This window comes from Myodes glareolus, chromosome 13 (genome assembly GCF_982192425.1).
Source record: "Myodes glareolus chromosome 13, mMyoGla1.1, whole genome shotgun sequence".
Taxonomy (NCBI): Eukaryota; Metazoa; Chordata; class Mammalia; order Rodentia; family Cricetidae; genus Myodes; species Myodes glareolus.
Window position 1 is genome coordinate 29,912,438 of NC_142038.1, and position 26,166 is coordinate 29,938,603.

Consider the following 26,166-nt stretch of genomic DNA (forward strand, 5'->3'; position numbering starts at 1 on the left):
CCACTTCTCCCCAATCTCAATCTCCTCCGTTCCCTTTGCCCTGCCCCCCCTTCCTGCCTCTTTCCCCTCCCCCATCGCTCACTTCACTCCTCTGCCTGAGATCTCCCCGTAACATTGTCCCCGCCCACCCTGCGCCCTGCTAGCCCCTCCATCCAGGCTACGCTCCACGTGTGGACCGCTGCGCCCGGGCCCCCTCTGACAGCCACCGCCCGCCGTCCCGCCCCGCGCCCCGCCGAGCCTCTAAAACCCCGGCGCCGCGCCCTCCTCCGCGGCATCTTCCCCGGCATCCAGCCTCCTGCCCTCCCTCCGCCAACCGTTCGCCCGGGCCCCGCGCACCTCTGATGGGCTGTGCAGCCGCCCCGCCCCGCTTAGCTGCCCCATAGGACCCCAAACGAGCCCCGAGGAGACCCTCCTCTTCTTTTGGGGGTGACTTTTGTTCGCTCGCCTGTTTCCTTTGGTGACTTCTGCAGCTTTCCAGGATCTGTGCCCGGAGTGCACGGGAATCCACTCAGCCTCTGCACCCCCCTCCCCCTGCTTTTTTTTTTTTTTTTTTTTCCCTTGTGAGGTCCGCTTTCTTTGTAACTTTATGCCGCGGCTGCTCGAGTTACTTTTGTAATTTCCCGCCCCCACCCGCTGGCGGTCCTGGAGTCGCTCGGGGCAGTGGCCCGGGGGATGCAACGTGGACCGCGCGGGGCTGCCGGCTGCATCGCTGCCGCGGCTCACTGCCCCCAGCGCTAGAAGCCCGCGCCCCGCACGCACGCTGCCGCTCGGGAGCTGACGCTGCATCCCGCTCCACCACTCCGCCAGGACACCGCAACCCAAACGAGTACCGTGAGCCGACGAAGGGCTGATCAGACCCTGATTTTCCCCCACCCCCGGGCCTCTCGGATTTGGTCTTCGACAGCCCCCTCTCTGCGGGCCTCGATCCGCGTGCTCTTGGCGCCGGCGATGGGGAGACGGCGGCGGTCGTGTCTCCAGCCCTACTTCGTGTGGTTGGGTTGCGTGGCGCTCTGGGCTCAGGGCACAACCGGTCAGCCCCAGCCTCCACCACCTAAGACGCTCCGGTCCCAGCCGCCCCCGCAACAGGTCCGGCCCGCAGTAGAAGGCGGCTTCGCGGCGCCCGAGTACCGTGACGAGGGTGCGGTAGCGGCGAGCCGCGTCCGCAGGCGAGGACAGCAGGACATACTCCGAGGGTAGGTGGGCGGCAGAATGACTGCCTTGTACGGGAGACCTCCCTGCCTTTTACTTCACACCCTCCCTGACTGTCGCGCTGGAGGGTAGAGCCTCTGTCCCCTCCACTAGGACACTTAAAGACCCCGAGAGCTTCAGGAGCGCCCCCAGCCCCCGTTTTCCTCCCGGAAAGCCTCAATTGCTCCGCGGAAAGCCCTCCCCTAGGGGGCTTCGGCTGGCTGCCGGTGGGAGCGGGCCTCTGGGTGCGGATGGCAGAGCATGTGCGACGTCTGTGCCGCTGGGAAAGGTTCCCAGTGTCAGGCAGAAAGCGGGCCTGGGTCTGCCCTGCGCAGGGCCCCCCGGAGTCTGCCTGCTCCCCACCGTCGGGGGCGCAGCTCTAGAGCCTTTTGTTTGAGGACGTGTGCGGAGCAGTCGCTGGTTATCATCGCCAGATCCAGCGCTCCGCCTTCCAAGTCGCCCTCCTTGACACTTGGGGGCCAGAGACCACAGTGGAGCAAGGAGGGATGGATTTGGGAACGAGGGCAAGGATTTTTGAGCAGAGTGTTCCTTTTGTTCTCAGCATCCGGACTCTAGAATAATAGTAAATTATGTGTTTCTTGTTTCTTTTCCCGGTTTAAAAAGCCAAGCAAGGGAGGGCAGTTGAGAGGGGATAGTTAGAGGTTCTGGACCCTCCCCCATTCCAAAGTCTAGCCCCTTTCCTTCCACATCTGCTTCCCAAGCCCCAAGAATTTGAAGTGGAACCTTGATTTGTTCGTGGTCCTGATACCTACTGGCTTGGGTTTTGCTTAGGAAGAGCTTCTTTTGTGTTCCTGCGCCTATCCTTACGTGGGTATCGCCGTGTTTGTCCCCATGCAGGCCCAACGTGTGCGGTTCTAGATTCCACTCCTATTGCTGCCCTGGATGGAAGACGCTCCCAGGAGGAAATCAATGCATTGTCCGTGAGTGTTTGGCAGGGCCCACAGTTTGGGCAGCTTACTCAGCTCTGTTTCAGGGCTGACCCTGTGCACACTGTTTAAACACTCAGTTGCCCATACAAAGCCATTGGTCACACAACCATGGTAAAGGGAGCTCAGTGGTGGGGAGGAAGCCGCATCAGATGAAAAACTTCACTAATGGAAACTCAGGAGGAAGACATTGATAAAGGTTTTAGAATGCTTAGATTTTTTATTATCATTTATGTGTATTGATACAAACGGGGGCGGGGGGGCTTTGTGTCAGAGCAACACCCTGGATGACTCAGCATCACCTTTCCTATAAATTCCAGATACGACCACAGTGTTACTATGGTTACTCTTGGACTCCTAGGTTTGGACCATCAGAAGATCAATCTTAGACCTTTACTCTACTTTCTCATCTCTGGGCTGCACTCAGCAGCCACATGGCAAAGATTTAAAAGGAGTACTCTCACAGATTTTTGAACTGACCAAAAGTTAACAGATTTTTGTGGTTGCTGTTTTGTTTTTCAAGAGAATTCATGTAAGTTGTTAGACTCCTTTAATGGCTAGGAGACAGTTAAATTTAAAGTTTCCACATGCCAAATCTTACAGTGGACAGTGTGTTTTCTCCAATGTGACTTTTATGTCTGTGTACCAGAACTTAAAGGTTCACATGAATTATTTTCAGCTTCCAGAGTATAAATGCCGGTCTCCGAGTTCTAAGCTCATTAGTTTCTGGTGTTATGATTAAGGACTCAGGGGGTTCTCATTTCACGGGCTTGTGGGGTGAAGTGTGATCGGCCTTTCCCGGTGTGTTTGTGTAGCCCAGCCACATTGTCCACTCTGGAGGACAGCCAAGTCACAGACAGCACATGCATTTACAGCCTGTCTTGACTTTAAACTGACCTTGGTATTCCCCAAGGGAAAGATAATTATGCCACTGTCAACAGAAAAAGGGTAAGCTAACCTAGCCAAGGGGTAGTGTGGGCACAGTGGCATCTCCAGCTCTGTATTTATTGGGTTTGTGGGTTTGAGACAGAACCTAAATGTTATTTCTGTACTGTCCTTTCAAAGGGCAGAAATCTAAAGTTTTATTGTAAAGATTAGTTCTCTCTTTTTCTTCTATCCAAATACCCCACAACTTCTAGAAATGAAACAAAAATAAGAAACAGCTACTGTGTTCTTTTAAATGATTGATTCATAAATATTTTTAAATAAACCCGTGTATGTATAGGGCTTTGGTTTTATGGGGATGGGGGAGAGAAAAAAGAATGATGGTCACTTGCCTTCTCTCAGGACTCCAGACAGTTCTGTGTGAAGTATTCATAGAAGGTGCGTTACTCTTTCCGGCCACTGGGGCTTTACCAGGGCTGCCTCACACTGTCGGGATCTACAGAGTCTTGAAACAGCTGACGTCACTCACCACACACCTGCCACACTCGCTGGGAATGACTTCGGCACTGTGGAAAGTCTGACTCACTAACTGTAGTGAATGTGACTGCCATTATTGAGTTGGAGAGCAGCCGAGGAGAAGGGATAGGTTTATGGTACGGGTTGCAAATCTGTAGAGTCAGGTTTTATTGGATCAGTAAGGAATGGGGACTGCAGGGAGCAAAGCCTCCCCTCCCTGCATGGTTGCAGTTGTAATTTACGCATGGCCCAGTGAGCGTCCACTTTTAAACACCTTGGGTCTTTGACTGTCTTCATGTCATTCCATTCTTTAGAAGGTCAGCCTCTAACACTTCACAGTGAGGATTGTCACCTACATTTCTTCTATTAGAAATAACCGGGTGCTAATGAGATATGTACATTAGGCAAACACTGGCGGTATCTTCATATCTCCAATAAATGTTGATGACATTTATGTCTAGTATATCTAAGCAATATTTATTATTAGCATCATAGGAAAATAATTCATAGCTTGGGATTAAAACTTGTGCACAAAATTAACAGAAAGCACTCCTGCAGTGATACCATCCCCTTTGCATGAGCCTCACCTCCTTTAGGAATTAAATTCAGTAAGTCTGTTGTTTTTGCATCTTAAAATGGTCATACGTGGAGAAATATGGAAATTAATTAAAACCATAGTAAACTGAAAACCGGGAATTTGTAAGCCCCAGATTTCTTGGTAACAAATATTTCTTTGTTTAATTTACTTCACCATGAAGCAAAGATAAATTCTGAGGCAATTTGTAAAATAATGATAATAATATGAAGACCCACAATTAATTTTCTCATGTTACATCTCCACTTTGTTTCCATGCTGAGCAAACTTTAAAGTTTGATGTTTGTCTCTTACCAGACTTCACATGAGAAGACAGTGAAGAAATGTCTCTATTACTTTAAAAAGATGATGCATTTGGTTTTGTTCCCTTCTTCATTGTGATCATTTTATTATTCATTTCGAAAGAGATGATCTCTAGCCAGTCACAGGAATGGAACCGTGTTGTTCAGACTGGCCTTGAACTCCCGGGCTTTCTCTCAACCAGTCAAGTGCCGCGATTACAGACTTGAGACATCATGCCCAACTGTTATTATTCTTAATTGTGGCTTGAAATGTCATTGAAGTACTTCCAAATTTCCATGTTTGTTTTCAAACCTACTTTCTAGCCTTCTTTTTTCAAAAAGTTTTTTTTTAAAAAAATCATCCAAGAACACGGAATAATGGAAGAAGAGTTTGCTTATGCATTTATTTATGGAGAAAGTATGCAGCCGTGTGTTGATCATTGGGGAACCAATGAGTGGGACTGACTTAGCATCACAATTGCGAACTGAAAGAGAAAATAACGTCAGAACCCTCCAAGAGGATCCCTTTCATTTATGTTTCTAATGAGAAAACTGAACCCAGAGACATTTTGAGTATTATCTGTGCTCACTGTGGGTTATTGGCAGAGTGAGAATTCAACTTCACACCTCTTGTGTGCCACGCGTGTTAAGTACCAGTCCATGCAGCTTCTCCTAAAGTCACCAGATTCCCAGTATGTACACCCTTTCTCCTACTCCTTCCAACACTCCTAGGATTCATAATGTCAGTTAAAATGGAGGAGTTGTGCTGAGACCGCAGACTGCAATGAGCGTAGAGAGGAAGGAGTTCATCACTCTTACTTCCTACTGGCCTGTGGAGGGGACACACCAAAGCCTGGACAGACACCTTTCTGCCTGAAGATGTCCAGGATCAACCCCTCAAACCTTCTTTTGGTTTGAGACCAAATGGACCACTCCATCTAAACCTAGATTAACGTGCCTGCTTAGAAGGAAGAACCCTTGAAATAAAACTATATTTCATGAACATTTGCCATAGAAAATTACTGTTGGTCAGAAACTAATATATTTAAGTATTAATTCTATGGCAGAAGCCATTTTCTTGCCTGTTTTTTTTTATCTTCAGACCATAATATTTTTACAGTATGAGTTTTCAGGATAACTAGTTGAGACATCGTCCACATTATACAGACACTAAAGGTGATCTTAGAAAAGGAAAGCAATTACCAAATTGGTTTGCTCCTGTAGAGTGCGTTTCCCATATCGTGGGGGTCCCAGGTCTCTTTGAAAGCTCTGAGACCTCTCTCCAGGGAAAGCTTCCCATGCACAGTGCTCTAAGCATTTGCATGTAGTTTTAGGACATTTCCAGACCCTTCCCTTGTTTCTTGCATCCGGAGAAATATCAAATCTGCACACTGCCTGCATGCTCAAAAAGGGAATTCAACTAGGGATAGAGAGATAAATCTTTCAGCTCCTGACTAAATTCGGGAGAGAGTTTCCATTTCATGGCACTTGACTGAGGGTTTCGCATATCTGTGGTATGTGATGTGTCAATGAGCCTAAACTTGGCTTAGATGACCCTCAGCTTCCCTGGAGGTCACAGCTATAGGGAGCTTCAGTCCCCACCACCACCCCCACCTCATCAGAGTGGCTCTTTGGAGCAGCGGGAGTGGCCTAGGTTGCTGTGATGGTATGGCAGAAGCAAGACTGGAGGAAGGAGAGGAGTCATGAAAGGGGATAGAGATTGATGACTAGGTAGGGCAGAAGTCGGCTGGGATGGAATGTGCAGGGAGCCAGACGTTTGGCCAACTCGTTAGGGCCCGGGTCTCTGTCTCTACCAATTTCACATTCTTAAACAGTGGGCTCTGTTTTCCAAGATGCTCAGTCTCTCCAGGTGTCACCACTACTGCCAGCTCCCTAGGATCAAGATCCCTTGGTGAATCCTGAACTCAAAAGTTTCCGGTTTTGAATAGAAAAAGCAGCTTGTATTGATAATCAGGTTAAAGAACTGGCGTCAACTGGCATTACAGAATTTTAAAAGTGCTGCATTTCTTTGTCTAACATCACAAGGAAATTGTAAGACTTAGTCCCACATCTCCAACGGGCGATTTTTTATCTCATACTCAGATGTTTTGCGACAATAATGGCATGCCCTGGTTTTCTAGACCCGTGGCTTTAAAATGCTGTTTTCTCACTGTGGAACGTGACTGAGGACGCTGTCACTCAAGCCCATCCGTGTTGTGCTCTCTCCAGCCATTTGCAGGAACAGCTGTGGAGATGGATTCTGTTCCCGTCCCAACATGTGTACTTGTTCCAGTGGACAAATATCCCCGACCTGTGGAGCAAAATCAAGTATGTTGCCTCTCCCTCTCTATATCCACTGCATTTTCCGTAAGCCTGGGAACCAGTGACAAGTGTCCTCCTCAAAGGAGATACGGATCCTGTGTTAAATTTTGAACTAAGATGGTCTTGTGCCATAGTTGTTGCCTTGCGTAGGCAATTGTCAACAGAAGATGTGTCCAGGTGGTGGGATGGTTAGGATTCCATGACGTAATGCTTTGTAATAGCTGTAATTTCCACGGCTTTCACTCTGCCCAGCATTCTGTGAGAGGTGTTTGCATTCTTTCAATGCTCTCATCCACACTGTTTGATATTGTCATGATCCTATTTTGCAGAGGAGGAAAGTGAGGCACATACATATTAACGTATTAACAGACTAACCCACTGTCCTACCTTGACATCATCACCATGATAAGCAACATGACCAGAAGCAACTTGGGGGAGGAAAGGGTTTGTTTCATCTAATAGCTCCCAGGCCACATCCTGTCACCAAGGGAGGTCAGGGTAGGGACTCAAGCCAGGAATCTGGAGTCAGGGACTGAAGTAGAGTTCAGGATGGAGTGCTGCTTTCTGGCTTTTTACAGGGCTTTCTCATCTACCTTCTTAGCATCCAGGACCACCTGCCCAGGCAGTATTGCCCGAAGTGGGCTGGGTCCTTCCATGTTCATCAGAAAAAAAATTTCTAATGAACTTCACCATGGTCAGTTAAGCGAGCCAGTTCTTCAATTACAGTTCCCTCATCCCAGATGACTCTTGTTTGTGTCAAATTGACGAAAAAAAAAAAATCTAACCAGCTCACCTACCTAAAGAAGTACAGACTTGAGTCTACCAGCTAAAGCTGGCTAACCCTGTCTTCCCAAACACTAGCCTGCATTTGTTGTCTTTTTGTGTAGCTGCTGCAGCCCCCATTCTATTTGAGAGAGAGAAGATCATAAAGACAGCAGATGTCTACTGAAACACTCTTCTATGGGGAGAGAAGATCATAAAGACAGCAGATGTCTACTGAAACACTGACCAAATACTTTAGATGTACTAACTCACTTTCCTACACATAGAAATTCCCAACAATTCCTTGAAGGTAGCTGTAACAGTAGACGAGGAATGTATTTTTTTCATGACTCTAGAAAATGTTAGGACTCCAAAGACCAAGATTAACCCCCGTGCAAGTATTCAAGATCTCATTAGAGTAAGCTAGAAGTGATATTGTATATTTGCTTTAAATCTCCCTAAAATGAGCATGGCTTTGTTGAATTTTAATGGTTCCCTTCATAGGTTTTTGCTAATCAAGGGTAATGTAGAACCTGTCTGATTCAGGAGTAAGATTCAAACTGGGAACACCAATGCATTTGTCTTCTGACTAACCGCTGACACAAACCTCTGGCTTTGTGGTTTTTAATAGTCTGTGTATTCCCAGGGATTTGAGGCTTATCATTCAAGCTACAAGGATGTCCAGTGCCTTCAGAAGCACATTTCCCTGCCAGATTATCGGCCAGAGACCTTTCCCCGTGTCTTCATCATCTAATTCTCAATGTGCTCACACTCATCCTTGACAGCAGAACAAAACAAAAACAGAAGCAATGCTTCTTCTTAATTACCAGGCCTGAAGAGGGAATTCTTGCCTGAAACCTGGTTCAGTCCGACATCCACACATTCATTTGGCCTTTAGAGAATATCTAATTTCTTCCCATCAGGAACTTCTCTAACCCTTCCAACCTTCATCCTGCTTGAACTTGAAAAAGCTTTTAGCACCATGTATCACTAAATGCCTGAAATGCTTTCTTGCACATGTGTGCCTGTGTGCATGCATGTGTCCATGTGTGCGTGTGCCCCCTCATTTGGAAGCCAGAAGTTAACCTGGGTGTCGATTCCTCAGCTACAGCTCACCTCCAAAGTGAAATTCTTAGTTCATCGCTGACCACAGTCTATGTGTCTACGGCTGCTTCTGTCTCAGTGGGTGGCAGTGTTACCCACCCAGGGCTTAGACAACTGAGCATTTTCTTTTTCTGTGTAACTCTTTAAATATGTGGGTTCTGCTGGACAATAGATTTCAACTCCATCTTTTTCTTGCCATGTGGTTCAAGCCGCACTCATCTTTCCCCAGACTCCCGTCTACCTGAGATCTTTCAATCCCCTTTTGACACTGCAGTCCGTCTTTTACAACCGAGTCTCCTCACTTCTATTGAAATCCTTCCTTCCATCTGCAGTTCAGATGTACTTAATCCTTCGGTGGGAACGGAACCCCATCTTATCTGGTTGGCCTTCTCTGCCTTCCCAAGACACTTTCTACACCTTCTGCATCCCAAGGTCTTTAGATCATTGGGTTCTGAACTTTCTGAAACTGGTTCTTGTTACTGTCCATGCCTGGTTGATTCTCATTTTTCCAATTTAAGTCCAAATGTCACATCAGAGTGATTTTTTTATGCTTGCTGTATCTAAGTTCCTACTGAATCTAGACCATTCTCCTTTTTACTGTTTTTCTCCATATAGTTTATAAATTATGTAATTATAAGTTCATTATTTATAATTACCTTGATGTATTTGAAGCAGACTTTTTTCTGTCTCCAAGGTTTCATGAGGACTGCCCCCCAAATCCCTCATGACAGCAGGCACATAGACCCTGCTGTCTAAGTGAATATGAGTGTCTCCCATACTCCAAACTATGCCACTAACACCATCTAGGGATTTATTTTGACACTGGAATTGTAGTCTGTTTAAAAAATATACTAAGTCACATGTGGTAACAGGTATATCCATATGTGTGAACTTAGTGGCAATAAACATTTGCTGGATTATAACGTTTGTGCCAGTAGAACACACAGAATATATTTGCCCTCAGGTTGGACCTGTAGTTTATAGATAAGCCTGTGAATATAATTTGGTGACTGGCGTCTGAATTTTTTTGTCTTCTTCACAGTCCAGCAGTGTAGTGTGAGGTGCATGAATGGCGGGACCTGTGCTGAGGACCACTGCCAGTGTCAGAAAGGATACATCGGGACTTACTGTGGACAACGTAAGAAACCTTAGCCATAGCTTTTGTTGTAAACAATGTGATTGAGTGTCCATTTTCTTTTAGTCAGAATGTAAGTTCTTGCAAAGCTCATGGATAGTCATTGGAAGAGATAGTTTTATATAGTAAGTTATAGTTTATAAGTCATTGTCATAAATTTAACCTGAAGAAATTTTTCTAATTCATTTTTCTGCTTTGTAATATTGATGTTGAGCACCAGTGGTATGATAGCAGGTTTGACATTTGTCATGAGTATTGACGCCAGAGAACATAGGTGTGTTCCTATAAAGGTTACTGGAAAACTCCACAGCTCCCTTCATCCCCCTCACCACATAATATAACCTTTAAGAATTGCCAAAATTAACTCATGAGAGCCAGTTTCACAAATTACCTTGTTCAAATGCATTTAATACCAGAAGACAGGACTGTATGAAGACTTGAAAAGTTCAGATAACACTACGAAGAAAGAGGCTTTAGCAAAGCACTTACCCACTCGCGGTCCTGGAGATTGCAGTCAAGATGGTGCATCTGCCGGATGGGCACCGTGCTATCTATACCTACAGGCCAGTAAATAAAGCTATGTTTACTGGCGAGAGTCACACAATGATAAAGAAAATCCTGTTTGAAGATTTTGGGTCCTGTGTTGTGACACCTCCCTGGGGAATATATTTGGTTAATGTTCACCAACTTGTGACACTTTCATTAGATCTTACACTGATTTGTTTCCTGGGTTAGTTTAGTTTGCAATACCAAGCATGAGTCTGAGGCTTCGTGCATGACTGGCAAGTTTCCTGTAGCCAAGATGGAGCCCCGGCCCTCTTTTTAATTTGAGACAGGATCTCACTTAATTACCCAAGCTGTCTGTGAACTCACCATCTGGCCTGAGCTGGCCTAAAACTCGTGATTCCCCAACTTCACCTCCCCAGTAGCTGAGATGTATAGGCCAGGCTGGCCCCGCCATAAAGAGTATAATTTTAAGTTCATATGAAGAACACAGTGTTAGAGAAGGTTGAATCACATAGAGAAAGATGATTCATGTCCCTTCATTCACGTTTTATGTGAGCCTAGACTTCAGGGCTTCCCTAAGAGCTGCCGGTTTATTTTCAGCAAAAAGAACCAACGTTAAGTGTACATGGGTATCTGCTTTTGATCAGATTATTTATTTTTGTTGCAGTTTAAAATGTTTCTCGAGTGTGATGAACATGTATAACATAGCATTTATCATCTTGGACATGCTAAGTCACCGTTCGGTGGCATTAGTCCATTCACGTTCCAGGGCAGACACCGCGTCCTCATCATTGAGATGTCTGTGCTGTAAGACTGGAGTTCTAGACCCGTAAGGTCATTGTCCACATTTCCTTCTCACACCAAGCTCTGCCATTCTGTCTTTATGCTTTGGGTTGCTCTAGGTACTTCCTACAAGTGTAATAGTAAGGACTTGTCAGCACAGTATTTGTCCTTTCTTCACCGGTCCTTTTCAGTTCACTTAGCTTAAAAATCTTCTGCTCTATCCAGGCTGTAGAATGCACCAGAATACCTTCCTCTAACAGATTACATTACTGTCAGGAATCCTTTCTATCCGTCTCCTGTGTGTGTCTGTGTGTGTGTGTGTGTGTGTGTGTGAGAGAGAGAGAGAGAGAGAGAGAGAGAGAGAGAGACAGAGACAGAGACAGAGACAGAGAGACACAGAGAGAGACAGAGACAGAGAGACACAGAGAGAGACAGGGACAGAGAGAGACAGAGACAGAGAGAGACAGGGACAGAGAGAGAAACTGCTTTAATGAACATTTATGTGAATTCATCTTTAGGCTATTGTGAGTACTGTTGTTGCCAACATCATCTTTACAGAGAGCTATTTGAGTCCTTGTTCGCATCCTTTGGGATAAATACCCAGAAATGGATTTGGGCAACACAGGGAACCTCTGTTGTCTTGAGTGTTTGTGGGAGAGCCGTCCTATTTTCCAGTACAGGTGCACGAGTTATTCCTGACAGGGAAGCAGAAGGGCTCAGCTTAACTTGCCCACGTTTGGCATTTTCTTTCTCTTTCTGAATTAAGCCCACTCTGATAGGTTTGGAGCAGTGGTGCAGAGTGGTTGTCCTTGGTATTTTTAGTATTACCTTCTAGGTGGAAGTGGAGCTTCCCAAACAAGGCTATAAAGGTGCAAGACAATCTCAAGAGAATAAATAAGTTTAAACCAAAATATGCCGGTAAAGGCAGGAATGGACCAACTCACAGATTAGATAATACATCTTTTAATGTTTGCTTTCTTTGTGGCAAGCACTGCACTCTGAACTCTGCCACTGTGCAAAGATGATTACAGACAATACGTAAATGGAAGGGTTTGTGTTCTAAGAGAGAATTAGAGAGTAGATGAGAAGATAAATGGGAAAGCCAGGTCCCTGTGACTATGGCTTCTTCTTCCCAGAAGACACTGCAAGCGGAACCTGCATGGGGCCATTATCTAGACAGAACCAATGAAGAGAAAGGAATGAACCAGGATTCCTGGGTTCTAAACACCCAGCACAGAGTCTGTTTGGTAGACTCCCAGTCTTACAGCCCCTTCCATCCAGAAGGACGGTTTTGTCAGTCTCCCCTCTTGTATGTTGTATTCTTTATCCATCCTAGGAAATGAGCAGACCCCTAGATGGTCCATGACACCTGGTAACCTCTCATCCTGGACAGGAGAAGACCTGAACTCAAGGTTGCGTACAAGATCAAAAGCCACAGGGAAAGGCTCAGAACTTGCACTCTGAAAGCCTCTTCTGAGAGGGAACACCCCATTCTTGACTAGTAAGGTCAATTATGATGAAGGCTAACATTAGAGTAAGGAGAGTAGGGGATTAGATGCCATCGCAGCAGAGTGGTTTTATATCTTATAGCTAGACAGAGAGTTTTCCCTGGAAAATGTAGAGGCTTATGCTATCACTCCTAAGGTAAGAGACAGGGCAAGCCAGATCCCAAGGAAACAATTATCTTCCTGGGGAGGAAAGATGGAGTGGATTCTCCACTCCATGTGCTTGAAAAAGACCCACAGAGAAAGTCACTGTGTTCAATTTCTTTTTATCCCATGCCCAGCCTTTGGGTCCCTGTGCTGTGAATTACTAAGGGTACTCACCTTAGGGGAAACGGAAGACTTGCTCAGGTCTATCCTTGAACCATCCCAGCAGGTAGGCAGATTTTGAAGTAACATCAGAGTTTTCCAATGTAAAAGGTCACAGTGACATCCAGCCTGCTGTAAGGTGAGGTGGGACATGCCTGAAACTGAAGCAGAGGCTCTGGGTGACCTAAGGGGGATGTTCTATCTCCGTGTACAAAGCTTCTCTGAGAGATGACAGCCTCAATCTTGCAAATGCCCCCTCCACCTGTACACCATTTCTTCAGCCCAGGATCTCCATGTCCCTATTGTGCAAATCTCTCTGCTAGCCTTGTAGAAGAGGGCCCCAAGCTGATGGGGGAGTGGGCACACTGGTTGTGGAGCTGTAAGTGAGTTCAGAGGTTGAAGGCTCATTTAAACACACGCAGAGCCCTAGGGTCCGTCCCCAGCACCGTGGCAGTCACCTCCCAGAGGAGATACATTGAATGTAAGAGCTTCCCCAGCCATGTGCCTCCATAGCTATCATAGCTAGACATGGTAAGCTCATGTGAACTGGCAGAGGCCGGGCCCAGATGCTAGACAGACTTCCACCTGTAGCAGCTAGAGCAGAGGTAGAAAAGGCAATGCCTGATTGGCTAGGGGACTGGAGATGAGGCCTCCACTGGCCTTGATACCTGCCTGGCCTTTCTGCCCGACATTTTCAAGGTTCTTTCTCTCTATAATTGAGATAGAAAATTCTCTCCCTCCTGCACCTGCTTCCTTTCCTGTTTCATTGCACCCTGCTCTGTTACCACTTTCCAGATGTGGCATAAAGCGTAGGAGGAAAAAGAGCCTCTTGTATTCTCTAGATATGGGTGCGTGTGGTAAATCACCTTCTCTGAGTGATTTTCATGCCTACGTACAGATTATAAAGTTGAGAGAAAAAAGAAAAAGGGTTAACATGAATGTTCATTCCAGAGATATTTTAATGGTGCCTCCTACCCAGGATAGATGAGATTAAGGTCACAGAGAGTGACATCATTTCAGTAAACATAACTAATGTGAACAGGCACTGCCTGCCTTCTTCATGGTCGCTAATGAGGAAGGCACTCATGCCCACATAGGTAAAGGACTGAATTCTCCAAGAAGTAATTCCTTTTCTCATAGTTGCTCAGGACAAAACAAAGGGGGACATCTGGAAGATGTTCCATTATATTTTCTTTCGTCTTTTGTTGCCCAGTGGTGACTGTTTTAACATATCAGTGACCAGAGAAAGGACACAGGTACTTTTCCCAATTCAATCTTCTGTTCTGTAAGGGAGACTATGACATTTTCTTTGGAACCATAGGTCTGTCCTTGCCATAATCATTTTCAGCCTGGGTTCACTAACTAGCTATACCGGGGTTGTATTGAATAGTTGGAAGGTCTCTTGCCTGTTTCTAACACACAAAGCGACAGTTGTGGAATGGAAAGTTCCTTCTCTTATGGAAGAATGCTCTGATCTCCGTCTGGACCCCTGTCAACCCATGCCCTCTGGTCAGAGAAACATTGACCAAGGTTTTCTGTCCCGCCAAGTCGGTCCTGCGGCCATTAAGTCCCAAAGAATCACACAGAGGTCTATGTTAGTTATAAACTGATTGGCCCATTAGCTCAGGCTTATTATTTACTAACTCTTATAACTTAGATTAGTCCATAATTCTTGTCTGAGTTAGCCACATGACTCAGTACCTTTTTCCGTGAGGCAGTCACATCTTGCTTCCTCTGCAGCTGGTTGCAACTCTCTTCCAAGCACTCTCATTGCCCCGCCTCTACTTCCTGCTTGGCTACTAGCCAATCAGCATTTTATTATAAATATAAGTGACAGGGTACAGGCCATTGTCCCACAGCAGAGGAATATGAAAGACATTGAGTTCCAATCAGGGCACATGTGGACAGTTCTTTCCTGAGTGTCTCATACAAGGGAGTCTTTCTGTCTGTGATTTTATCACAGGGGCAATAGAACATATGGTGCAAGCCTGTAGTTAGCAAATATAGAGGTGAAGGTAGCAGCTATGAAACAGCAGTGGCAGGAATGTTTTAAGGGGACATTTTCTCCTAAGTTGTCCTATGGAAAGGGTGTTACATTGTTGAGAGTGAAGAAGGAGATGTTGATGATCAACTTTTGAATCCAGAAAATCGCTTGAAATGTGATGTTTGGTAACATGAAGACGTTGGAAACATTTAAACTGCCTTACAGCATCTCCCCAAATATGTGCAGTTTTCCTTAGGAAGCATTCCTGCATTGTTCCGAACAATATCACTGTGTGTTCTTCCCTTTGCATGGTGCAGTGACGCTGTACCTGTAGGGATGGGGACTGGCAGGTGAATGGAAAGGTGACAATCTGGGCCAGTTAGTTCCTTGTTAACTTCAGTTGGACTCATCAGGGAAGAGGGAACCTCAACTGAGAAATTGCCTCCATCAGATTGGCCTGTTGGCAAGTCTGTGGGGCAATTTTGATTGGTGGTTAATAGGGAAGGGCCTAACTCACTGTGGGAAGTACCACCCTTGGGGTAGATGGTCCTATGTTGTATAAAAAAGCAGGCTGAATGCTGGGCAGTGGTGGCACATGTCTTTAATCCCGGCACTTGGGAGGCAGAGGCAGGCAGATCTTTGTGAGTTCAAGACCAACCTGTTCTACAGAGTGAGTTCCAGGACTGACTCCTGAGAAATCCTGTCTCAAAAAAAAAAAAAACAAAAAAACAAAACAAAGAAACAAAAAAAGAGAGAGAGAAAGGAAGGAAGGAATAAAGGAAGGAAGAAAGGAAGGAAGGAAGGAAGGAAGCAGGTTGAGCAAGCCAGTAAGCAGTGTCCCTCAATGGTCTCTGTTCCAGTCCCTACCTCTAGTTTTCTGCCCTAACTATTGCTCAACTACACATCCTTACTGTAAGGATGAAGAACTGTAAGCCAATTTTCCTACCCAAGTTGGAGTAGTATATAATCTAATGCAGATATAGGTAATGAGAACGTCTAGCATGAGAGAAAACAGGGTGAGGGAGTGCACATTTGCACACAGGTTGAAGACTGTGCTTTTGATCCTGGGGGTAAATGTTCTGGACACAAGGAAAAGCAAGTTCAGAGATGCTGTGGCAGAAGACAGACCCCATGGACAGGGAAGGCAGTACACCTCTGTTCCCCGTATAAAGTGGAGATGAAGAACAATGACAGGAAACAGAAAGATCTGGAGAGAAAAGTTTGGCTTTGTAGGCCAAGGGAAGAAAGCTGTGCTATCTCCCAAACATACTGAGAAACAAATGCATTTGGTAGGTAAGAATCTTAGCTAGGATTTTTGCTGCTGTGATGGGACACTGTAACCAACTTGGGAAGGAAAGGATTTTTTGGCTAGAGAAAGGAACTCAAACAGAGATGAAACCTGGAGGCAGGAGCTGATTTCGAAGCCATGGAGGGGTGATGCTTACTGGCTTGCTCCCATGGCTTAGCCCAGCCTGCTTTTGTATAGAACCCAGGACTACTAGCCCAGACACCACCCACAATGGACTGGCACCTACCCCGTCAGTCACAAACTAAAAACAATGCCCTACAGTCAGATCTTATGAAGACGTTTTCTCAATTGAAGTTTCCTCCTCTCAGATGGCTATAGCTTGTGTCAAGATGACAGGGAACTAGCCAGCACATCAAGTGATGTGATCCGATTAACATTGTTTTACAGAGTCACCAGGGATGCCATAATGAGACTGCTTGTGAGGGGACAAGAAGGAAGCAGAGGAGCTAAAGAAGTGAGGAGAACACAGGCCACACTTGTGTTTTGGAAGTCATTTGTGGACCTGGTGTGATAGGTTGAAACGAAAAGAAAAAAGGAAAGGAAAGAAGAAAAAGCAAAGGCCCCAAATGACAGATCAAGGGCTTTCAGTGGACCCTGGCTGATAATACCATTCCTTCAGTAGAACCTGCTGCAAGGGGACCAGATAGAAAGAGATTCTGGAGATGGATAGTCATGTTATGTCCGGAGGTCCCTTGGGCTTCCAAGTGGATTTGCCTGTGAACACAGAACTAGAGACAGAGGTCAAAGCAGAGCCATAATTGGGATGAATATCGATTGAAGTTTTAGTTATATAATATTTTAATCATAGGTATAGGTGACCGTTAGAATATTATAGACAAAAGAATAGACGAAGTCAGAACCCTGGGTAACCTCGCCATTTTGAGATAGATAAGGGGAGGAAGACTATGAAAATTTGGAAAGAAAGACTGGATAGGAGATGGCGGAGAAGGGACCTGATAAGGTGGAGAAAAAGTCACAGTACAGTTTTATGTTGTCCCATGCCAGGGCAGCTTATTTATTTCTCTTATTTATTTTAAGAGAATAATAATAATAAGAAATAAATATTTCTTATTTATTTATTAATAAATATTAATTTATTTCTTATTGTATTTATTATACAAATTATAAATTGTATAAATTTATTTTAAACATTTCAACATGGTTGGTACTGTTATTTTTCTCTGATATGCCTGAGTAGAAGTCACAGTCACAATTTCACACTCAACTTGGGCCCGAACACTAGTTCTCTGTGGAGTGATACGGGTGGCTCTCTCAGGAAAACGTGTGCCTGCCATGTGGCCTAGCACAGAGTAGGTGCTCGGGACATGTCTGACGTGACGTGCTCTTTAAGTACCTGAGCTCCTCCAGCAAATGAGCATGCTCTGTCCTTCTGCTGATGTCAATAGTGTGCTCAAGGCAGATGTTGTTGGCAGCAACTTCCACTCCTATGTAGCCTCTCCTTCCACTTCATTTGCTCCCCTGCTATACGGAAGCCTTTTCTTTTTACCGGGTGGCCAATATTCCTTCCAGGGTAGAAATTTGGATGTATTCAAGTGTCTTTCCAGCTGTCATTCAACTGTAAAATACTATTTTCATTAATTTTATTACAAAAATATTAATTTATAAAATTATGCTTCACTCAAAAGGATACAATTACCCTCTTTCATGTTTTGAGTGCTTATACACCATTTGTACCCTCTGCTTCCTATTTGTTGCCTTTGTTGCTGCTCTTTAGTATAATCTTTGGATGTTGGAAAACAAGTCTCCTATTTCATGTATATTTCATCCAAAATTTAAAAAGACGGCAGTTAAGAGTATAGAAGAGAGCTGGGTGGTGGTGCACACCTTTCATCCCAGCACTCAGGCAGAGGTAGGCAGATCTCTGTGAGTTCGAGGCCAGCATGATCTAAAAATTGAGTCCCAGGGCATCCAGGGAAGTTACACAGAGAAACCTTGTCTCAAAAAACCAAAAACAAAGAGTAAAGAAGCTGTGTGTAGTACATATGCTTATAATTCCCACACTTGGGTGAAGAGGCAGACAGATCTCTGTGAGTTGGAGACTAGCCAGGACTACAGAAAGATACCCTATCTCAAAACAAACAAGCAGTCCCCCGCCCCTCCAACAACTCTAACAGTATAAAAAAGCCTTTGAGTTTTCATGCATGTCTACTTAATTCTCACAATACTTTGGGCAGGGAACTGCCAGTTGTTATGAGCAGGCATGCTGAGGACCAAAGAGGTTGGAACACGGAGATGGAGGACAGGACTCATTGCTCACTACACCGCTCTGCCTGGCAAAGTTGTAGAAAAGATGCTGGGAGGGTCTGGTACAGGGCAGGGTTGCTTCAGTAACCACAGGGCTTGGAGGGAGGATCCTAAAGCCAGCTAACTGTTCCTCTTATGTGATCAGCAGAAGCGGCAGCAAATGACTGGCAATATGGTGGGTCCTTGCCTTTCTGGTCATGGATCCATATCCATACCCACAGTGTTAGGAATCAGAAATCGGAAATGTCAGAACTGTTTGCTAACTCATTTTAAAACTGGTGTTCATCGATGGCATATGTTCCCATAAATAGTTTATGAACAATAATTCTACTTTCTGAACCGCCAAACGTATTGTGAAGAAGAAAGGGCTTGTTAGCCTAGCACAGACAGGTTAGGGTTACACAATAAGTGGCCCATCTCTGCAGGAGAAGCTGAACCTTCATGACACCGTCCACCTGTCTGGGTTTGGAAACCTCAGAGAGGCAGCCTCCTTCTGCTCATAGATCCCAGTCGGGGCAGGCAGATCCTCTCTGCAGTCTATCAGGGGAGTGTTGCAGATATACGTACATCTGGAGGGCAGAGATGGTCGGATGCCTTTCTCAGTAGTTCATTTCATTTATTTTCTTTTGAGGTGGGATGTCTCGCTGGAGCTACCATTCAGGTAGGCTGGCTGGCCGGGAGCTCCAGGAATCTGTCTGTCTCCATCTCCCCAGTGCTAGGATTATGGGGGCGCCAAACTTTTCATATGAATACTGAAGTCTAAACTCAGGCCTTCGTACTTGCGTGCAAGTACATTCCTGGCTGACCCATCATCCCAACCCGTCTGTGTCTTTTCCAAAGACTGGTATAGTAACTGGACGTGTCTGGGAAAGTGGTTTTCATTCCAATGTCCTTCCGCTAGATAACATTTAAAGAAGATTCCTTACATTTTCATTAATCACATTCAATTAGAGTTATCCGTCTGCAAAATATGTGTTGGTCAGTTGGGAAATTCAAATCTAGTAATTGTTTACAATTGAGCCTTTGAATTCCGGCAACTGATTCCAAGACTCACATGCTCCTTAGAGATCTCTGGGAAGTTCTCATTCTCATTGACATGTCTGCCCACCCCCATCTACCTCGCAGCCCTCACAGCCTCCATTCCCCTTTTCCTGTCCTTTGTATTTTCTCCTCTAACTTCTTTGCCTGCCCCATATTTCAAGGCAATGGCATTTCAGAAGTGCTACCTGGAAATATAAGGTGTGATGGGTAAGGAAGCAGAAGTGACTCTTCTCCAGAGCCATACAGCATCATGCCTTGGAGTAAAATGAGACTGTAGCAACTAACCCTGAGGTCGTATGGCATATAGCACCAAAGTGTGACTCCAATATGTAACCCTGAGGTCATTGACACGGTGATGCTTTAAGATGGAGAAAATCCTCTCTTTTCAAGTGTGTCCCCTCTTGCTATGATCAGCAGAGCGGCAATCACTGGACCGTGATGATGGGTGAAGAAAGAGCCAAGTGGCTGCACCTTCGGCCTATTTCTGTCTTCTTTTTGAGCTTCTTATTTTTGATACATACATCGCTTGGAGGGCACGTTAATATGTTTTGCCTCTTATGTCCCGGAAGAAAAGGTAATAGAATATGGAATAGTGATTGTCTGCCTCTTGTGAGCATCAGACCTATTAATCCTCATGAATCTGATAAAGAAAAAGGACTTACAATAAACTTTATTAATAATGAGATCTATGAATCGTTGTAGCATCTCTGACTTAGTGACCGATCAGATTCGTGCACTCACGTTTTAGAGAAACAACTGGATATAAGATGTTTTCTTGGCTGCATCCCTGCAGGATCCTGCTGTGTTTGGCGACGTGGTGGTTAATGAACTGTTTCTTGATGTTTTGTGTGCAGCTGTCTGTGAAAACGGATGCCAGAACGGTGGGCGTTGCATTGGACCCAACCGCTGTGCTTGTGTTTATGGATTCACGGGGCCACAGTGCGAGAGAGGTAAGAGGGAGAAGAGACTGGGGAACCAATGTTTTCAACGTTCATTCTGTAATGTTATAACTATGTCTGAATGTGTTTTTGCTGTTCTATGGGAATTGTTTTGATGAAATATATTTTTAGGCACCTGTAGTTAGAATGGTAAAATTTAGCACCGTCCTCTCAGAAGCAGAAGCGTTCCGTGATTTTCATTACAGTGATCCGGGTCTGGGAGGCCAGTTCAGAAGCAGCGGCTCAGAGTGATGCTGACTGATTGACTCGTGGCAGATTATCATCATGGACTACATTTATTTTCTAGACACTATTGGGAGTAACCCCTCTGCTTTTTAAAAAAAAAATCAATAGCAATATGTCCCTGGCTGGCCTCCACAAAGTCAGACCCAAATTGCCATAATAATAAAGAAGCAGACTACGTTCTATAACACAAGTCAAGAGCTGCTGAGTTTTCTATCAGATGTGATCAAGTCTCTCCAGTCCTCTTGGCTCTACACTCCTGTGTGCGTCTGTTTGGTCTTACTCTGGTGGCTTTTGGAATGTTTTGTTGTTGTTTGTTTGTTTTGTGGTTGTATGAGGACTGTCGCCATTACTGCAGTGACATATTCTTTGGCCCATCTATAGAAAGAAGCCTCTCTTTAACTGTTTCTTGGTCAGTCACAGTCTTCAGAGATGCTTCATGATGGTGGGATTAAGCTTGGGTTCTGTGCGGTAGTCTATGACAAAGGGAAGCGTTACTAAGTTGGCTCTGGATTCAGCACCCATTCCGACAGCGTGGTATGAGGTAAGCTTTCCCAGAGCCGTGTGCAGAAGACGGCTGGGTATGTGAACCCAGCAGAACTTCCCTTGGGCAAGACAAAGGGGTTTGAGGAATGGATGCTCAAAGAAAGCATCCTGCCCTGACCGCTGCACCTCCGTAAACACAGTCATCAAAGCTGGCATGAAACCAGCTGACAGTGATTCCAATAGCAATTAGAACCGTTCTCTACTAGCTGCTGAGAACAGCCAGCATTGATGCTGTAGCGGCTTAGGCCATGGAGCCTGAGAACATCTGTGGCCTTGGTCCACCAAAGAAGCTCAACCTCATCAAATGTGATGACAAACTGCAAAGCCCTGACCCATTGGAGTAAATGGAAGTTTCGATTAAAGGCACCATTACATTGTCACATTGTTATATACATCTTCAAGTGATTTTTCCCTGGGCTTGTTACAGCATCTAAAGTTACAGAGCACTTTATTTAAAAACCAAAGTGTATGGAGTTAATATCAATGAAGTATTACAGGTATCTGTGCAGAGACCCTTTGGAATTGTGACGATAACTTGTACTTCAAATCCTAAACTCATCAGCCTCACAAAAAAATGCCACATTGGTATTTGGGGTAATTTTCATTCTTGAGAATGAAAAATGGTGAAGCAGGAGAAGTTTGATGCATGAAAACTTTTAACATATGCCCGTGTGTGCACCCTGAGATATTTGGGCTCTCCCCGATGTAATAGAGATTTCTTGGGACTAAAGTACATTCCACAGATGACAGAGTTTATCATTATTCTTAGGATGAGTTCTAAGGCTTTTGCCAGATGTTCTTCTTGGGGGAAAGGAAAATGAATTGAGAAACGTTAGCTCAAGTCGACGGGAATAAAACAATACAGATTTTTCTAAGCGATGTGGTTTAAAGACCATAGAACAGGAGATCGTAAGCTTAGAAATGCAGACCCAAGCAGGACCAGAGAAAGCGATGCTAGCTGCTTTCCGTCGCTGATGTAGGCTCTGCAGCGCTTTCATCAAAGCAGGTTACAAAGTTAGTCCCTAACTGGCACAGTCAGTTGGAGCCCTGCAGCCCAGGCTTCCAGCTATGACGTCACTGCTCCCCGACAGCTGCTCATTGGCTGGCTCTGACGCCAGTGGAGTTATTCCGCATTTACATGCACAGTAGCCTGGTTTCAGGAGAAATGACAAAATTAACCAGTTCATGAACTGACCTTAAGAACTTGCGTTGAGTTGTTTTTAATTACTGTCCGTCCGTCAGGCGAGTCCAAAAGCTTCATTTCTTTCCAACATGAAGTTAGGGCTAAGTTTCCACTCCTAAGTTGCAGCCATGAACTTTAACATTTCAGGGACGCATTTTTTTTTCTTTTCAGTAGAATTTTTACATGTCAGAGTAATTTTAATAAAATTAGAGTTCATAATCTCTCTTAAGAACTATTGTAAGTACTATATACAAGAGGAGTGACCCATTTATGTTGACTAAATAGGCTAATTTGCCTGTTTATGGTTAAAGTTCATGTTTTTACTCAATCACTGATTTCAGAATACATGTTCTTTACTATATAAGGGGAAAAAGAGCTTCATAAAGTCAAGGACATTTCCCCTCCTTATTGTAGAATGCATATAATTTTCCTTTAAACTAGCCTCCTGGGCTCAGAAGTCACATAGAGCAGGCCTGCTTTTGCAACTATCTGGGTTCTGGCAGACTGCTCTCTGGACTCAGGCAAACACTGAGGGTAGCTAATGACTGGCGTGATTAAGCTATTTAACTTGAGTCTTGGAGCTGTAAGCTGAAACTCTGGAGTCTCCTGTCTTTATGATACACACAATGACCTTTTATAGTTAGCAGAAAAAGAGAGAGAGGCCTTGTGGTACCGTGCTGACTGTAAAACACAGACAGCTCAGCTGCGTCTAAAGCACATAAAAGTATTCAATTAGTTTTGCTTCTTTCACGAAACAGATGAAAAAAACTTGTACTTCCCATGCACCTGAGAAAAAACAGAAACAGAAATTGACGTTATGTAGTGAGCCTCCATGTTCACCATCCTGAGAGCACCTTATTACTTAACAACAAGAATTTCAGGGAGGCAGAGCGGAAATAAGTGAGCCCACGTAAGAGATGTGTAGACACACTAAAATGATTCTTTGATTCCCGATGCAGTCTGCCCAGTTTCTTTTTAAAATTTCGTTGACTTCAGTGAATGCTTATTTAATGATTGAATTTCCCCTGAAGCTTCCCCACGAGCATCTGGTAAAAATATATGCTACACCCTTCTAGTTACACATAAACTATGAGTACAGATTATTTTTGTCATGTAAAATTTGTTTTTCTTAGAAAAGCATTTAATTGTATAAGACTTCAAATACCCTGATACATAATGACATTGTCTTTAAAGTTCAAGTCTTCTCCACACTACCAAACAAAGGTACTTTTTAAAAAGAGGGACTAAAGGATTGCTTTTTAACCTATCAATGTTTTCAAGAAAAAAAATCTTCCAGGGAATTAATTTGCAAAGATGTAGGACTGTGAGACCAAGTTCCCAGTGGCATTGGTTGTAATAGCAAAGCTTTCATGCCTGGAGGAAAAATGATATAGAACCGGTTTCATTTGGGCAGTTCTCATAAAATCATACAGCTGTAGTGACAGAGGTATGAACTCGCTGTCCAAACGGATGCTGAGGCAGAGTCCTCTGATATTTTCTGGCGCGTTGGAGCCACAGGGCTCTCACTTATGTCTACCTGCAGGGCTTTCATTGTCAGGTTCATGATTGGATGAATACTTCACTGTCTCTTTCCTACCTAACCCAGGCACCTAAAGTGTGCACACATAGCCCAATGATGGTGGTGCATGTGTTTAACCCCAGTACCTGGAAAGCAGAGGCAAGCAGATCTCTGGGTTAGAGACCACCCTGGTCTAAAAAGCGACCTCCAGGATAGTCAGAGCTATGCTAAGAGACAGAAAAACCCTGTCTCAAAAAAAACAAAAAAAGGTCTGAATTGTCTGCATGTTAATTCATTCCCTCACATGTCAAGAGATCGAGAGATAAGACAATAGTGATAGTCACTAAACTACTTAGACCTTGTCTATATTTCAAAACCAAGAAAAATTTTTTGGAGTTTCTCTGGATTCTGGGAATTAGGTAGACAAAATCCAAGTTATAAAGAACTCATACACTTGTTAGCCTGTGTTGATTTCCAAGACTTGGAATTTATTATAATGGATGCACGGTGGGTTCCTACAGTATTTTTGTAACACAGAGACTAGATAATATGAGCAGAAATACTGAACTGTACGGTGAAGAAATAAATTGGTATCCTACACACATCTGTGGGCAGTAGGTGGACACTTCCATGATACTTCGAAGAATTGTCTACACAATACTTTTTATTTAAATTATACTTTTTATACTTTGTGATTAGCAGTGATATGTGTACAGTATAAAAAAATTTAGAAAATAATACAGCATCAAAGGAGAAATTCAATTTATTCATAATTCCTGAGCTCAGGATTAAGTGCTATTTAGGTACTAAATAAGTTGAGTCTCTCTTTCCTATTGTTCAGAAAGTATTTTCAAAGAATGCAATCTTGCCATCCTTACTAGAATCTGCTCCTCCTGTATCTTTCCCCTCTGGCAGCAACATGGCATCTCACTGACTCCGCCTTCTTTCTCCCAGCATTCAGTTTAGTTTTTCCCACCTAGCTCTGTTCTTCCCTGCTATAGGCCCAAAGCAGTTTATTTTTCATTAACCAATAAAAGCAAGACATATACAGAAGGACCTCCCACACCATCAGACATGAGATTGCAATCGAATTCAAGACCCAGATTTAGTCCCTCCATTGTATGTATCTGGGCAGACCATCTTCTGTCATTTGTCAAAGCAACAGAGACTTTGACATGTTCTGCTCATTTCCATGGAAAAACTTTCAGGTGGTTGCTTCCTTGTCTAGTGCGTTTGGAAAATCCTTTATTATTATAAAATATTATAAATGTCTATTTTTCTCATGTTTTTGGTATTTCTTTTTATCCTTTAATCTGTTAATGTGTGGTACTTAAACAGCCACAAATTAGAATATACGACTACAATTAAACCACATTTGTTCAGGATGTTTAACTTTTACTCAAATAACCTTAAATATTTGTTAAGAACTTATCAACTTTTGAGTACTTGGAAATCTAGTTATAAAGAAATAGTGTGTATCCTATTTACAAGAAGCTAATTGTGTATTTAAGGATTTTAAGGAGGAACTAAAAATCCTCTCCAAACACAAAGGTACGGTGCCCATGGTAGTTACCATAATAGGAATGGGAAGAAGTTATGATCTCAGGGATGCTTCTCAACTGAAGGGAGTTAGAACAGTTCCCTCGTCAGTAATGCAGATGAAGTGTAAAATGCCAGGAGACTACTCCCTACATGGGTATGAATGGTGATAGTATAGATCATCTTATGACAACACTATTTAAGCTCCACAACCCATTATAGTTGCTGTAGTGAACTAAGTCAGCTTTTTCTTTCTTCAGAAGCACATGACCCTTTTCTTTCACACTGAAAATTTAGCAGGATGTAAACTGTAAAGACAGGAGATTATCGAGTATAAATGTCAAAGCCAGATATGCTTCTGAGTCAGTGAGCACACACATCTCACCAGTGCACACACGTGCATTTAAGCTCTGGGAAGGTCATTAAGAAGAACGCTTTAGAACTTTGCCCCCTCGACTTAGACTTAAATGGGCATCAGAGGAATACCAGAAGATCTGTGAGAACGTTATGTTTTGGCACTAGTTCAGATGGCATCTTTATCTTGAATGCCATTAAGAAGACAAGGTGGGAGATGGGGGGAGGAGGAGGGAAGGCAGATGCTAAAGAGCAGAAACAAAGGGAAAGACAAAAATTAAAAACAATGGAGATGGGAGGAGCAGCGGTAGGCAAGGCTTGTGATGCTGGCATCTGTCGAGGGAGCACTTGGGTCTTGGAGAAAACCCTTTCCTGAATAGGTTCATCTAGAAATGGCCCCGATTTCTGC

General features: G+C 44.2%; 1 protein-coding gene across 1 annotated transcript in view; it reads left to right on the forward strand.

The window, feature by feature from the left end:
* Positions 1-294: 294 nt before the first annotated feature.
* Positions 295-26,166, forward strand: part of Fbn2 (fibrillin 2) — a 203,007-nt gene continuing 177,135 nt past the window's right edge. The window contains exons 1-5 of the mRNA XM_087896051.1: positions 295-1,193; positions 2,047-2,129; positions 6,642-6,740; positions 9,643-9,738; positions 20,290-20,385. Coding sequence (XP_087752177.1) covers positions 949-1,193; positions 2,047-2,129; positions 6,642-6,740; positions 9,643-9,738; positions 20,290-20,385 — 619 coding nt within the window. The 5' untranslated portion in view covers positions 295-948. The remainder of the gene's footprint in view (positions 1,194-2,046; positions 2,130-6,641; positions 6,741-9,642; positions 9,739-20,289; positions 20,386-26,166) is intronic.